The following is a 15,068-nucleotide window of genomic DNA, read 5'->3' as shown; positions in this document are numbered from 1 at the left end:
AATCCCTGTTTTCCCTCCCTTGATTGAGACTTCTTCCCCATTTAAGAGGCAGCAGGCTCTGCAATCCCTGACCTCAGAAGATGTATGTGACAGAGTGAAAATTAATAGCTGACAAAACCTCCTGTATTGGTTTTCAAATCTCTAAACCCACTGAACAGAATAGAACATGAGAGTATTCCAGTTACCTATTACTGTGTAACAAACTGTTCCAAAACACAGGGGCTTAAAACAATAATTTACTTTTATCTCTCATGGTTGTGTGTGTAATTTCAGCTGGATGGTTCTTGCCTGAGATCCCTTACACTGTTGCAGTAAGATGGTGGCTGTGGCTGGAAGCATCTGAAGATTTCTTCACTCATATGTCTGATACGTTGGGTTGGGCTGGCTGGAACAGACAGAGGCTGGTGAAGTCTCTCCTCCACCACTTCTCCCTCCTCCCCCGCTTCCCTCCCTCACTCCCCCTTTCTCTTCTTTTTCTTTCTTTCCATGCAGCCTCTGCTTGTAACTAGCCTGGGCTTCCTGACAGCATGGCAGTCTCAATTGGTAGCTTGCTTCCCTCAGGATGAGCATTCCCAAAGGGTCCAGGCAGAAGTAGCCTTTCATGCAATGTCATTTTCACTGCTTTCTATTGGTTACAAGTGACTCCTTAAGGCCAGCCCAGATTCAAGGGAAGGGCAATTAGACTTTCCCTCTCAATGGGAGCAGTAGCAAAGAATTTGTGTCTACCTTTAATTTATCACAGGGAAAAAGAGACTCTTTCCAGATTAAAAAGAAGGAAGGGGACACACCCTATGGACCTGAGCTTGCTCCCTGGATATGCTCTGTGTTGCCAAAAAGATACCAGGGAGGAAAGGTATGGTATACCCAGAGAGATTAAACCATAAGAACTAGGCTTTCTGGACTCACCAGGTTGCCGTGTCCCAGGAATATCCACCAAGTCCAACACTGATATGGATGTATAGTCAATGATGACCATGCCTCCCCAAGTGGGGAAAGTTCAGAAAAGACAGACGAGGAACTCCAATCACCTCAGTAGGATGGGAGATTAGCATCAAAATTAGGTTTATTCATGGAAAATAGAATTGCAATATCTCTTCCACCTTGGGTTTGGTGACAGGGAATCCTTGTTATGACACTTGGTATCAGACCTGAAATTTTATTTCCCCCGACTTGACTCTCCAGTGAAGAGTCATTCTGTCTCTCAAAGCTGAGCCCTCTGGTTGTGTCCTTTCATCACAACTAACAGAACAGATTAAAGCTACCCACAGGCACCTGGAGGCACAGTCCACATAGCAGCATGTGAGTTGAAAGATCAACCATTCAAGTGAAGAGAAGATGGAGGAAAGACTAATGCAGAGCTCAACTTGGAGATGGATTTTCCATCTCATGATGGGAAAGAGGAGAGAAGGAAGAGACAGCAACTCAGCCAGAACCAACATAACCCCAATCCATTGTCCTCAAAGTCTTCCTAGGCAGCTCCAAGAATGCTGCAACAAATTACACACTCCACTCTGTTCCCCCAAATAATCACTTCAGTGCAGGTCAGCAGCCCACTGGGGAGTGCAAACATTGTGGGTCCACAGGCATGAAGGTTAACTTCCTCATTGCCAGTCTCGCAGAGAGTAGCCCCAATAGAGGTGGGAAGCTGAGTAGAAAGGCCATGAAGATGGAGGCAGAGGGTGATTTAAAAGCACAGAGTGTGCACCCCAGAACAAGAAGCCAGGCATGTGGAACTGAAAGCTTGCTCCTTTTGCAAGTTACTGGTTTGAGAATGAGGTTGGCTGCCCCACTTTTGCTGCCCTTGGCTTCCATCTTCCTTTCTAGCATTTCACTCCAATCATCAGACACCCATTTATGAAACTCCTAATTTCTCTTTGACTGTGGTTCCCTGCCTTGTCAACCAACTTCTGCCTTTCCCCAAGGAAACAAACAAATAACACTCCATCAGCACAGGGAAATCTCTACCAGCTTCTTCCCATGTTGATTCAGAAGAAGATGGACAACAACTTTTGTAAGAGAATGGGAGACTCTTCAGAGTGTCCACAACACACTCTTGTGTACAATGACAACCATCCAAATTTTTCAGTAAGAGCAAATATTTTAGCTTATATTCTGTGCCCAGCACTGTGATAAGCCATTTACATGTATTAGCTCATCCAATCCTCACAATCACTTTGGTAGATAGCACTGCTATCATCCCCACTTCACAGATGGGGAAACAGAGGCTCGAGCAAAAAATATAAGCTGGACTCAAGACTTACACTATCTTCTGTGCCTCTCTAAAGCTTCTGCTCTTTTCCACCATGTCATATGTCCTCAAACATTGGTGTGCACCTTCGAGAACACTTCTTTTTCAATGAGCTCTTCTGTTACCCAACCAACCAGTCTCTCTCACAGTTTTCCTGAATATTCACTGGACTAAGTGTGAAAGTGATGGACAGATACCCACCGCTCACTTTTCTACTGACAGTCTTCCCTCCAGGTCATAACCCCTCCTAATCCTGTTCTCACCACAAAAGGGAAAAATCCTTCCTGGGTCTTACTGATTTTTCACCAGGATCTTTCCTTTCACAAATGAAAGGGCCAGGAAACCCTCCAATCTCTTTCTAAAAACAACAGATTTGCTCCCCTCCACTGCAGGCTGAATAATGAGGCCAGGCCAGCTGAGAAGGGTGAGTTGCTTAGTAACTAGAATCACTAGATTGTGATCACTTAGTAACTAGAATGTACCCCATAGGTAAATGGTACCTTTTGCTGACCCTCTGGGTGTTTGGGAACATGATTCTTAATGACACAGCTCCTCCCTGGAGTGCCTCGGAATGTCTGGGGCAGGAGTGAAGATCCTCATCTTCTCACCTTCCTTCAGGGTTGTAACATCACCTGCCCTTTAGAGACCTGGCTTCTCAAATAGTCAGTTCCCATCTGTGTCTAAGACTTCAGGCTATTTCCTCTTTCAGGCTTTTAACAAAGTCATTTTTGAGTTCGTAAGATGAGGCTAACCATAATAATTTCAGCTAATATATTAGGGGTTCCATTTTTCAATGCCAGCTTGTTCTCCCTGTGAAAGTATATTAACCCTCATGTGGAACTGACTTCCTGGAATATCTTACTGTCTAAATCAGTCCCTACTGATGCAGGAGGAAATGGTTAGAGAGAAAGGGATGAGAGATTCTATTTATTGAGACTTGCTATGAGCAAGCTGTGGGCTGAGTGCTTCACCTATAGGATCCTACTTAGCAACAATACTATAAGGTAACCTCATCTTACATTTCAGGACACTGAGGCCCAGAGAAAAACTAAGGAACTCCCCCAAGATCCAATAGCTACATTTCAAACTCCATTTTCATTTCATTCCAAAGACCATGGTTCTTTCATCCCTTCATGCTGTCTCCTACACGTGTCTAGAAATGTCTCAGCCATGCAGTGAGGGGTGGGGGAGGCTGGCTGCAGTTTTAAGCAGGAAGGTCAGAGTACACCTCATTGGGTAGATGATATTTCAGCAAAGACCTGAAGGACGTGAAGGCATCAGGTATGGAGATGAATAAGGAAACTCATCCCAGGTAGGAGAACAGGTAGGCAAAGGTGCTAAGGCTGGAGAGTCAGGATGGGTCTGAGGAATGTTGCGGGGCTGGAGTGTGGCTGGGGAAAAGTGAGCCAAGGGGACAGGAGTAGATGAGGTCAGAGAGGTGAAGGTGGACAGATCTTGTTGGACAAGGAGAAGGTAGGTCCCAATCTGCACCAAATGATTCAACCCCCAACTTACTCTAACAAGGACTTGAGGCATTATTTACTAGTTCCTCACAGAGAGAGGAAGGGAGGAAGTCCTCAGAAGTCCAGACTCTTACTCTGCCAGATACCCCTTTGTAAAACTAGGCTGCTATTTCATCTAGGTGAGTAGAGAAGTGGGGGGGGGGGGATTCCAGAAACCTGAGTTTCTTAATTTAATATCTTAGAGAAGAAGCAAACAGCTTTAGATACAACTATTTCACTAAAACTCACTATTATGCATTATTTCACCTCATCAAAGAGGGGTGAACATTAGAAAACATGCAAATTTCCACCTCATTCATTAATCCATGGCACATTTTGTGTCTAAATGCAGAAACCCTCTATGAGCCAAGCTACCCATTCACATTTTATCTCAGGTTCTTCATGATTCTTCAAACTCTGCACCAATTCTGGAGTCGATGTATGCACAGAAATGGACTTTTCTCAGATAATCCTCAACACATAAGGCAGTACTGTTCTAGCTGCCCTTCTTGTTTTTTAAGTAAATATTTTTATTGGCATAACAGATATAAAGTACACATATCATAAGTACACAGCTCAATGAATTTTCACAAAGTGGACAAATCTATACATCCACCACCCAGATCAGCAATGAAACATGACCAGCTCCTCCAAAGCCCCTTCATATTCTTCTGTCATTACCTCCCGAAAGAGTATCCTCTACTCTGATTTCTATCATCAGTTTTGCCTGTTTCTGAACTTTACATGAATGGAATCCTACGTGTGGTTCTTGTTGTGTCTTGCTTCTTCAGTTCAACATGATTTCTGAGTTTCATATACGTTGTTACGTGAAACCATTCATTCACGTTATTGTTCTATGGTATTTCTATTTTATAAATATACAATTTGTTAATCCATTCTATTACTGACAGACATTTGGGTAGTTTCCAGTTTTTGGTTATTACAATAAAGCTGCTCTGAACATACGTGTACCCATCTTTGGTGAACATGTATAACTATTTCTACTGGAGTGGAATTGCTGAGACACAGTGTGTGTGTGTTTACCTACAGTAGATACCGCCAGAGAGCTTTCTAAAGTGGTTGCACCACAGGCAGTGCATGAGAATCCTTCTTTTTAAACATGTTTAGTTAATATAGCTTTTGGGTAGAGTGGATAGATATGCTACAACTGTGAGACAAACAGGAAAGCAACCTTCTCTATGCCAGTGATGTGGCTTTTGCCATGACTGACCAAAAAGTAGCCTTTGTGAGCAGCTGACCATGTTGGCTAAATGATGCCTTGAAAACATTTCATCAAACATCAAAATACGGTCCAAATAAAGTCATTGCATTTGGTAGACATTCTTCAGTATTTAATAGGCTACGAGTAACTCTGCCCAACAAGTCAATTCATTTAGCTATGCAAGGCTGTATTTTGAAATTGACTGATCCAGTTTAGTATATCAAAGTATATGTCTATCTTTTGAAGGGTCCAAGTGGTAAGAACTATTAAAATTATTTAGGCTCCAAACCATTTTCTCTCATACTTTATGGTACAGAAATTTAGGGAGCTGGCTATCTATTTTTCCAGGTGTCAGAGCAGAATGGAAGGTGTTTCAGTGAGGAATGTTGGCCCTACTCACAGAACGCCCTCTATCCATGCACAAGGGAGAAGTGTGCCAGCCACTGATGGGTAGAAATACAAGGACACAGCAGAACCTTCAATGTTCCCACCAATATGTCAGCTCTGCCATCTGCATAACACAGCACATGGATCCTACGTTAATAAACAATACAGCTGAATGTTGAATTCCTAGAAGCAAAGAGTAGAATGGTGGTTAGCAGAGGCTGTGGGGGATGTAGGTCAAAGGGTACAAACTTTAAGTTATAAGGCGAATAAGTGCTGGAGACCTAACATACAGCATGGTGATTATAGTCAGTAATACTGCATCGTACACTTGAAATTTGCTAAGAGAGTAGATCTAAGTATTCTCACTACACACACACACTAATAGTAACTGTGTGAAGTGACAGATGTGTTAGTGAGCTTGATTGTGGTAATCATTTCACAACGTATAGGTATATCAAAACAGTGCATTGTACAACTTAAATATATGAAATTTTTATTTGTTAATCATTCTTCAATAAAGCCAGGGGAAATTTTAGAAGAAGAAAAATTAAACAAATAGTACAGCTTTTCAGCACTCTGGGCACTCGCCTGTCAGAGAATCCAACTGAGAAAATGACTGATCTGCCCTCACCAAAAGTCTGCTTCAGCCTCGTGGTATTTAACAGAATCATCCTGCCTGCCTATTCCTTAGCTTCCTTAGGTTCTCCTAGTGTATTCATTTAGACCATCAGAAATCCGTGGGAGTAAACCTTATTATTTATGCAGATTGCCTTCCCTAATCTCAAGTGGGTGACAGATGATTCCTTAACTCTCAGAGAGGGGCAGCGGAAGAAACAACTATTCAAGATTTCTCTAACTTGTGTCAAAATGCTGTCATAGACATTGCCCATTATATCACCCAATGCCTGTTATAAGACTTTATACAAATCATTCTTCCTGAAATGATAGAATTGTAGTCCTAGCAGCAACCAGCCAGGAGGACCATGCAAAGCACTGGGATTCTCCTTCTGCTCTGGCTTCCAGAAAGCTTAGAGTTAACATTTGCACTCAGACAAAATAACTATGCATAACACACACATGCACACACGCACACACGCACACACACAAATTCAAAAGGCAAATCTATAGAGACAGAAAATAGATTAGTGGCTGCCTGGGGCTGGGCGTGGGAAGGGGGGGTGACTGCTAATCGGCATGAGGTTCCTTCTCTGGGTGACGGAAATGTTCTAAAATTAGATTGTGGAGATGGCTGCACAGCTCTGTAAATATGCTAAAAAAAATCATTGAATTGTACTCTCCAGATGAGTAAATTTAATGGTATGTATATTATACCTCAATAAAGCTGTCTTAAAGAATCAATCTGAGATGAATCATAGACATAAATGTGAAAGTTAAAACAATAAATTTTCTGGAAGAAAATATCATCATTGCAACTTGGAGTAGGCAGAAATTCCTTTTTTTCTTTTTTTTGAGGAAGATTAGCCCTGAGCTGTCATCCATTGCTAATCCTCCTGTTTTTGCTGAGGGAGATTGGCCCTGTGCTAACATCTGTGGCCATCTTCTTCTACTTTATATGGGGACACCCACCACAGCATGGCTTCATAAGCAGTGTGTAGGTCCACACCCATGATCCCAAGTGGCGAACCCAGGGGCACTGAAGTGGAGGGCATGTACTTAACCGCTACACCACCGGCCCAGCCTCTGGCAGAGATTTCTTATATAGAACACTAAAAGCACTAACCACACAATAAAAACAATGATAAAATGGGCTTCATTAGAATTCAGAATGTCTGTTAGACAAAGGATGTCAATAAGATAACGAAGAGCCAACCAGAGGGTGGGGAAAGATCTTTGCAATACTTCTATCTGACAAAAAACTCATGTTCAGAATATTTTTTAAGACACTCCTACAAATAAGCAAAGAGATAAACAATCCAATTTTAAAATGGGCAACAGTCTTGAACAGGTAGTTCACAAAAGATAGAGAGAGATCCATTTGGCCAACACACAGGAAAGGTGCACAAATGTCATGGGTATCTCCATTCCTACTTCTGCATCCCTATGCCTTCCACTTTGTTTAATGGTGTTTATCTACTTATTATATGCTTTGATATTCATATTTACCAAAATCCCAACAGGAAGCAGAGGGCACACTCAATTTAGGATATCACAAGAAGGTTTCCTTTCCAAAGAGATTTCTACAATTGTGTGAGTTGCGTGGAAGGGCACCACCAGAGGTAGTGCGGGCACTCGGTAAGGAGCAGCAGAACTGTCACCCCCACCACAGACATATACCCCAACCAGGGGTAAAGGGACGAGGGAGGAAGCAGGTACTAGGGCCCAGTGGAGAGAGTTGTGTAGAGGAGCAGCCTCAGGTGAAGCAGTGACCACAGGTCCAGGAACACAGCCAGCCCAAGGCCACCTCACAGGGAAAGAGGCAGGGAAAAAATACCCAGACCTCATTCTCTCATCCTTGTGGCCACCTGGCTGGGGCTCCCACTGGTCAAACTGAAGTGGAAGCCAAAGGACAAGGTGGCTCTTGTATTAGTGTCCTTGATCAGGTCTGCCTCCTGGGGAAGAGAAGACAGAGAGTGGCGCTGGAGGAGCAAATGGAAGAGATCTGGAACTCCCTTGTAGGCTGCCTGGAGTCTCTTTTAAAATATGCAGGGAATAAATAATGAACAAATACCACAACCAGTAAAACTAAGCTCCTGGAACAGGAACAGGAGATTCTTTGGAGACATTATATTAGCTTTTCATGGGCAATTTGTGGAGGAGAAGAAGGAAGAGGCAAAGGGTAGTGGTTTGTTATCATATAGCCAACCACGATAACGCCCTGCATAATTTATTTTCTATTGATTGGACGTAGAGCTGACTCCTGTCCAAAAGTGAATTGACATCCTCAGCAGTAAATGATACAACTTCTCCTCCTCAAACTCATTTCAGAGCCAGCATCTGAGCACTTGGGGAAGGTTATTATCCCACAGAGATACAAAGCAAATCTCCTCTTCAATAGGTACTTCTTACTTTGAACCCTCCAGCCTTTTCCTGGTCACCTCTCCATCACAATACACTTCCTTATCCACCCTACCCCACCCCAGTGAGCCCACTCTCTTCTCTTCATCACTTATTCTAATTCAGTTCTCAACCACAGTTTCCATTAGTGCAGGATCCAAGACACTGTCTGCATTGATTTTCTTAAAAGGTTTTAAAAGTGTCCATCGAAAAGCATGCTGATGCTCAAGCTTCAGCCTGCAAGGTGATCTGGGACTCTGCTGAGTTGCTTCCTGTTCTAAACTTCTCTGCATTGTGGTACAAAACAAACCAAGCTGTTTTGTGTAGGAGGCTTCTATGAACCTGAAATAATCTTGTACCCTCATCAAGGTATATGTGTGTTGTCTCCTCCACTAGTGTGAAGGTTCACACGAGCAGAGACCTTGTCCTTCTTGTTCAGCTTGTATCCTCAGAGCCTCACACAGTGCCTGGCACCTAGCAGGCTTAATGCACGTTGAATAAGTAAACAAGTAATTGAATGTGACGTCCTTTCTCCAATGTCTCCTTTAGCAGCACTTGGCCTTAAGTCTGCCACCCACTCTAACTCAGCTACCTTTGTAATAAAAGTACACTTGTGATAAGTTAAAGAGACTTAAAGATACGCCTTAAAACACCTCTCTGTCTGAAAAGCTGCCTGGCCAGCTGCAGGAGCAGAGTCCGCCATCTTGCTTCAGGTCACACATGTTGTGCTAAGCCAGCCAGCTCAATAGTCAGCACACATGCAGCCATCTGACCACACTATTTTCTGGTCCACAGCATCTTCCCAACCACATTCACCATATAACACTCCTTTCTCCTCCCACTCAGATCTCTCTAATGTTCACCACACAAGTGAAAAGACCTAGAGTCCTGCCACAAACCTTGGCCACTGGTAAAAAAAAAAGAAAAAAAAAAAGAAAGAAAAGAAAAGAAAAAAGAAAACCAAACAACCAAGCATTGAAAGAAAAATAATACAATCATCTACTTATAATTTTTGACATGAAGGGGATATTAGAGTTCATTTGGTCCAAGAGTTTTCAAAGAGAGAGAGTTGGCACATGTACCAAGTGTTCTAGATGCTAAAAATAAAATAGTAAACAAAACATATTAAAAAAAAACCCTGTCTGCTCTCACAGGGCTTACATTCTAACATAAACTCACCTCTGTGTATGTGTGTGTGTCTATCTTTTGTTGACTTGCTTGCCGATTTGTTTATATTAATGCTGATTGCAACTCTCTAAATTATTTCCCAGGCTTACTAATGGTTCATAAACTACAGCTTGAAAACTACTAATATGATCCTATGTTTTCATTTTATAGATATGAAAACAAGTTTAAAAGAGTGAAGAGAGTTTCACTTTGAGCCCAATAGCTGGAAGTGCCTGTACACATCCGAGTGGAGACGTCTAGGAGACATTTAAATGTACAGATGTGAAGCTCAGAGAAGATGTTTAGGATGGAGATAGAGACCTGGGAGTCAGCCATGGAATGAATGAAGAGTTGCAAAGAAAGCGTATAAATTCTTTTATTTAAAAATTGGGCTGTAGGATGCCCTGAGGAACACCAACATTTAAGGGATGTGCAGAGTTCGAAGAAGACGAAGACAGACAGTAAACCAAAGCAGAATGGTGTGAAGGAAGTTCCCAAAAGAGTCACAGCATCCACATTGCAAAGAGATAAATAATGCTGATAAATGTGCATTTGGCACATGTGATTTGACAGTTAGGGATGTGTGTGGACCACTGCTTCGTAGAGCAGTAGAGTGAGCCATGGGCAGAAGCTAGGCCGACGATGACTGAGACATGAATGGGAAACATTAAAGCAAGACCATGCTTTCAACAAGCTTGACAGAAAAGAAAGCAAGCAAGAGCACAATAGCTGGAGAAGAGGGAGAGCAGAGGGTAGGAGAAGGATATTTAAAGTAAGAAAAACACAAGGCTGAGGGGTAAGAGCCAACAGAGCTGGAGAGGCCAAATGTCAGAGAGCAGAGCAATGAGAGATTATGAGAGAGCAATGAGAGATTATGAGACAGGGCATTACAAGCACACAGATCAGAGACCAGGTTTGGACAAGAGGAGAGAGCAACCTCTCCTGCTGAATCAGGTGGGAAGAGGGAGAGCTTGCAGGCAGATGCAGTGAATTGTGGTTATTTCAAAATATACGCGAATATTGAATCATTACGTTGTACACCTGAAACTAATATAAGTCAATTACATCTCAAAAAATCTGTATTTCTCATCATTGTACGTAATGATGTTAGAAGTTTCAAAGCCCTGTGATACAAATTGTGGAATATACAAACAGCAGCCTGAATATACCCTTTCTTGCCCAAGTTTCAAGGAGGAAGCTTGTAAAGAGCCCCATGCATCCCACAGCTGGCTCCTCCATTAAGTGGCCTCTAGCAACGGATTCCCTTAAGGGAGAACAGATGTCCTAAAGCAGAGATTTTCAAACTTCATGTGCATCAGATTCCTCCAGAGGGCTTGTCAAAGTACAGACTCCTGGGCCCCATCCCCACAGTTTCTGATTCAGTAGGTCTGGAGTGGGGGTACCCTAGAACTCTCATTTCTAAGAAGATCCCAGGAGTATTACTTTAGGGCTGCTGTAAGAAATTACCATAAACTTAATAACTTAAAACCACACAAGTTTACCACCTGATACTTCTGGAATTCAGAACTTTGAGTCCAAATAGATCTCACTGGGCTAAAATCAAGGTGTCCACAGAGCTATAGTCCTTTCTGGAGGCTCTAGGGGAAAATCCATTTTCTTGCTTCCTCCAGCTTCTGGAAACCACCTGCATTCCTTAGCTCATAGCCTCTATTCTTCATCTTCAAAGCCAGTTATAGTTGGGCAAGTCTTTCTCACATCACTTTGCTCTGACACTGACTGTTCTGCTTCTCTCCTCCACATTAAAGACCCCTGTGATTAAAGGACATTGGACCCACCTGGATAATGCAGGTTACTTTCCTTATCTTGAGGTCAACTGCTAAGCAACCTTCATGACATGTGCTACCTCAATTCTCCATTGCCGTGTAACTTCACAAACTCACAGGTTCCAGGGATTAGGACATGGGCCTCTTTGGGAGGTCACCAATCTTCCTACCAGACCGGGTGATGCTGAGGCTGATTGTCTGAGAACCACTGGTGTAGTGCGATGCTGGAAAATGAGGGATGTTCAAGACCATGGGCTCCAGGAAGGACCGGGAAGGAAGAGCTGGTGAGGCCAAACAATAGGGAGAGTGAACTTCAAGGGAGACACCAGACTAGAGAGATGGACCAGGGGCCAGAGAGAAGCCACCAAATTCAGTCATTAGAGTGAGTCTCCTAGATCTCATGCAAAGAGAGAGGAAGGGGCATGACCACCGGGGTGGTGACTAAGAAGAAAGGAGCTCTTCCCAGGTGAGAATGAAATATGGCCATTGGAATTGCTCCTTCACCAATGCTGCTGTCAAGGAAACTCACTGAATAGTGAGTAAAACACCTAAGTCTAAACACGCAAATACTTCCCACGGGATACGTTAGTTAAATATATTTGGGGATACAACAATATTTCTGATGGTGGCAAGACCTATAAGCCAGTGCTTTTATTCTGAATTAGGAGTTTTCCATTCTTAGAAAACTTGACTTATGAAATATGTATTGCTTTTAAAAAATTTTATTGAGGTTGTAATAGTTTATAGCATTGTGAGATTTCAGGTGTACATTATTATCTGTCAGTCACCATATATATGTGCCTCTTTACCCCTTATGCCCACCCCCTGGCCCCTTTCCCTCTGGTAACCACTAATCTGTTCTCTTTGTCCATGTGTTTGTATATATTCTACACATGAGTGAAATCATGTGGTGTTTGTTTTTCTCTGTCTGGCTTATTTCTCTTAACATAATACCCTCAAGGTCCATCCATGTTGTTGCAAATGAGTAGTATTTCATTGTATATATATACACCTTCTTTATCCATTCATCAGTTGATGGGCACTTGGGTTGCTTCCACATCTTGGCTATCGTGAATAATGCTGCAATGAACATACGGGTGCATAAATCTCTTTGAATTGTTGATTTCAAATTCTTTGGATAAATATCCAGTAGTGGGATAGCTGGGTCATATAGTATTTCTATTTTTAATTTTTTGAGAAATTTACATATCATTTTCCATAGTGGCTGCACAAGTTTGCTTCCCACCAGCAGTGTATGAGGATTCCCTTTTCTCCACATCCTCTCCAACATTTGTTATTTTTTTATCTTGATAATTATAGCCATTCTAATAGGTATAAGATAATATCTCATTGTAGTTTTGAATTGCATTTCCCTAATGATTAGTGATGTTGAACATCTTTTCATGTGCTTATTGGCCATCTGTATATCTTCTTTGGAAAAATGTCTGTTCATGTCCTCTGCCCATTCTTTGATTGGGTGTTTGTTTATTTTATTGTTAAGTTGTATAAGCTCTATACATTTTGAAGATTAACCCCTTGTCAGATATATGATTTGCAAATATTTTCTGCCAGTTGGCGGGTTGTCTTTTCGTTTTATTCCTAGTTTCCTTTGCCTTGCAGAAGCTCTTTAGTCTGATGTAGTCCCATTTGTTTATTTTTTTCTTTTGTTTCCCTTGCTCAAGTAGACATGGTATTCAAAATGGTGCTGCTAAGACCGATGTCAAAGAGTGTACCTCCTATATTTTCTTCTAGGAGTTTTATGGTTTCACATCTTACCTTCAAGTCATTAATCCATTGAGTTTATTTTTGTGTATGGCATAAGATAATGGTCTACATTCATTCTTTTGCCTGTGTCTGTCCAGTTTTTCCAACACCATTTATTGAAGAGCTTTCTTTTCTCCATTGTACATCCTTGGCTCCTGTGTCAAAGATAAGCTATCCGTAGATGTGTGGTTTTATTTCTGGGCTTTAAAACGTGTTTCATTTATCTCTGTGTCTGTTTTTTACCATTACCATGCTATTTTGATTACTACAGCTTTGTAGTGTATTTCGAAGTCAGACATTGTGATGCTTCCAGCTTTGTTCTTTTTCCCTCAGGACTGCTTTAGCTATACTGGGTCTTTTGTTGCTCCATATGAATTTTAGGGTTCTTTGTTCTGTTTCTGTGAAGAATGTCACTGGGATTCTGATTGGCATTGCATTGACTCTGTAGATTGAATTAGGTAATATGAACATTTTAACTATGTTTATTTTTTCAATCCAAATGCATAGAATATATTTTCATTTCTTTATGTCATCATCAATTTCTTTCAATAATGTCTTATAATTTTCATTGTTTAGGTCTTTCACCTCCTTGGTTAAATTTATTCCTAGATATTTTATTCTTTTTCTTGCAATTGTAAATGGGATTGTATTCTCGAGGTCTCTTTCTGTTAGTTGATTATTAGAGTGTAGAAATGTAACTGATTTTTCTAAGTTGATTTTGTACCCTGCAACTTTGCTGTAGTTGTTGATTAATTTTAGTAGATTTCTGATGGATTCTTCAGGGTGTTCTTATATATAGAATCATGTCCTCTACAAACAGTGAGAGTTTCACTTCTTCCTTGCCAATTTGGGTACCTTTTATTTCTTTTTCTTGCCTAATTACTCCATCCAAAACCTCCAGTACTATCTTGAATAGGAGTAGTGAGATTGGGCACCCTTGTCTTGTTCCTGTTCTCAGAGGGATGGCTTTCAGTTTTTCATTGTCGAGTATGATGTTAGCTGTGGGTTTGTCATATACAGCCTTTATTATTTTGAGGTACTTTCCTTATAAGCCATTTTATTGAGAGTTTTTATCATGAATGGATGTTGGATCTTGTCAAATGCTTTCTCTGCATCTATTGAGATGATCATGTGATTTTCACTCCTCATTCTGCTAATGTGGTGTATCACATTGATTGATTTGTGGATGATCAACCATCCCTGAGTCCCTGGTATAGATCCCACTTGATCATGGTGTATGATCTTTTTAATAATATACTATTGCTGTATTCGGTTTGCCAATATTTTGTTGAGGATTTTTAATCTATGTTCATCAACGATATTGGCCTGTAATTTTCCTGCTTTGTGTTGTTCTTGTCTAGCTTTGGGAAAAGGGTGATTTTAGCCTCATAGAATGAGTTAGGAAGCATGCCATCTTCTTCAATTTTTTGGAATTGTTTGAGAAGGACAGGTAATAAATCTTCTTTGAATCCTCCAGAGAAGGCATCTGGTCCTGGACTGTTGTTTTTTGGGAGGTTTTTGATTACTGTTTCAATCTTTTTACTTGTGATCGGTCTATTCAGATTCTCTATTTATTCTCCATTCAGTTTTAGGAGGTTGTATGAGTCTAAGAATTTATCCATTTCTTGTAGATTGTCCAATTTGTTGGCATATAGTTTTTCATAATATTCTCTTAGAATCCTTTGTATTTCTGTGGTATCCATTGTAATTTCTCCTCTTTCATTTCTAATTTTATTAATTTAAGCCTTCTCTCTTTTTTTCTTAGTGAGTCTGGCCAAGGGTTTCTCAATTTTGTTTATCTTCTCAAAGAACTAGCTCTTAGTTTCATTGATCCTTTCTACTGTTATTTTTTGTTTGTTTCTATTTCATTTATTTCTACTTTAATTTTTATTATTTCCCTCCTTCTGCTGAGTTTGGGCTTTGTTTGTTCTTCTTTTTCTAGCTCTGTCAGGTGTAGTTCAAGATTACTTCTCTTAGAT

At 41.1% G+C, this 15,068-nt stretch overlaps 1 protein-coding gene across 16 annotated transcripts in view; it reads right to left on the bottom strand.

Annotated features, from left to right (window-relative positions):
* Positions 1-15,068, bottom strand: part of FRMD3 (FERM domain containing 3) — a 285,855-nt gene that overhangs the window by 162,824 nt on the left and 107,963 nt on the right. Inside the window, exons 1-2 of one of the 16 annotated variants that reach the window (XM_070590806.1) lie at positions 2,450-2,665; positions 303-385 (exon numbers count right to left, since the gene is read on the bottom strand). The exons of 9 other annotated variants lie outside the window; for them this stretch is intronic. In XM_070590806.1, the coding sequence (XP_070446907.1) occupies positions 303-359 (57 nt within the window). In that variant the 5' untranslated portion in view covers positions 360-385; positions 2,450-2,665. Of the gene's footprint in view, positions 1-240; positions 386-906; positions 2,666-15,068 lie in introns of those variants that run through there. 6 more of the 16 variants (XM_070590818.1, XM_070590815.1, XM_070590808.1 and 3 more) reach the window with 6 other exon arrangements.

Source organism: Equus przewalskii, chromosome 22 (assembly GCF_037783145.1).
Source record: "Equus przewalskii isolate Varuska chromosome 22, EquPr2, whole genome shotgun sequence".
NCBI lineage: Eukaryota > Metazoa > Chordata > Mammalia > Perissodactyla > Equidae > Equus > Equus przewalskii.
This window is presented reverse-complemented; position numbering and strand designations above follow the sequence as displayed.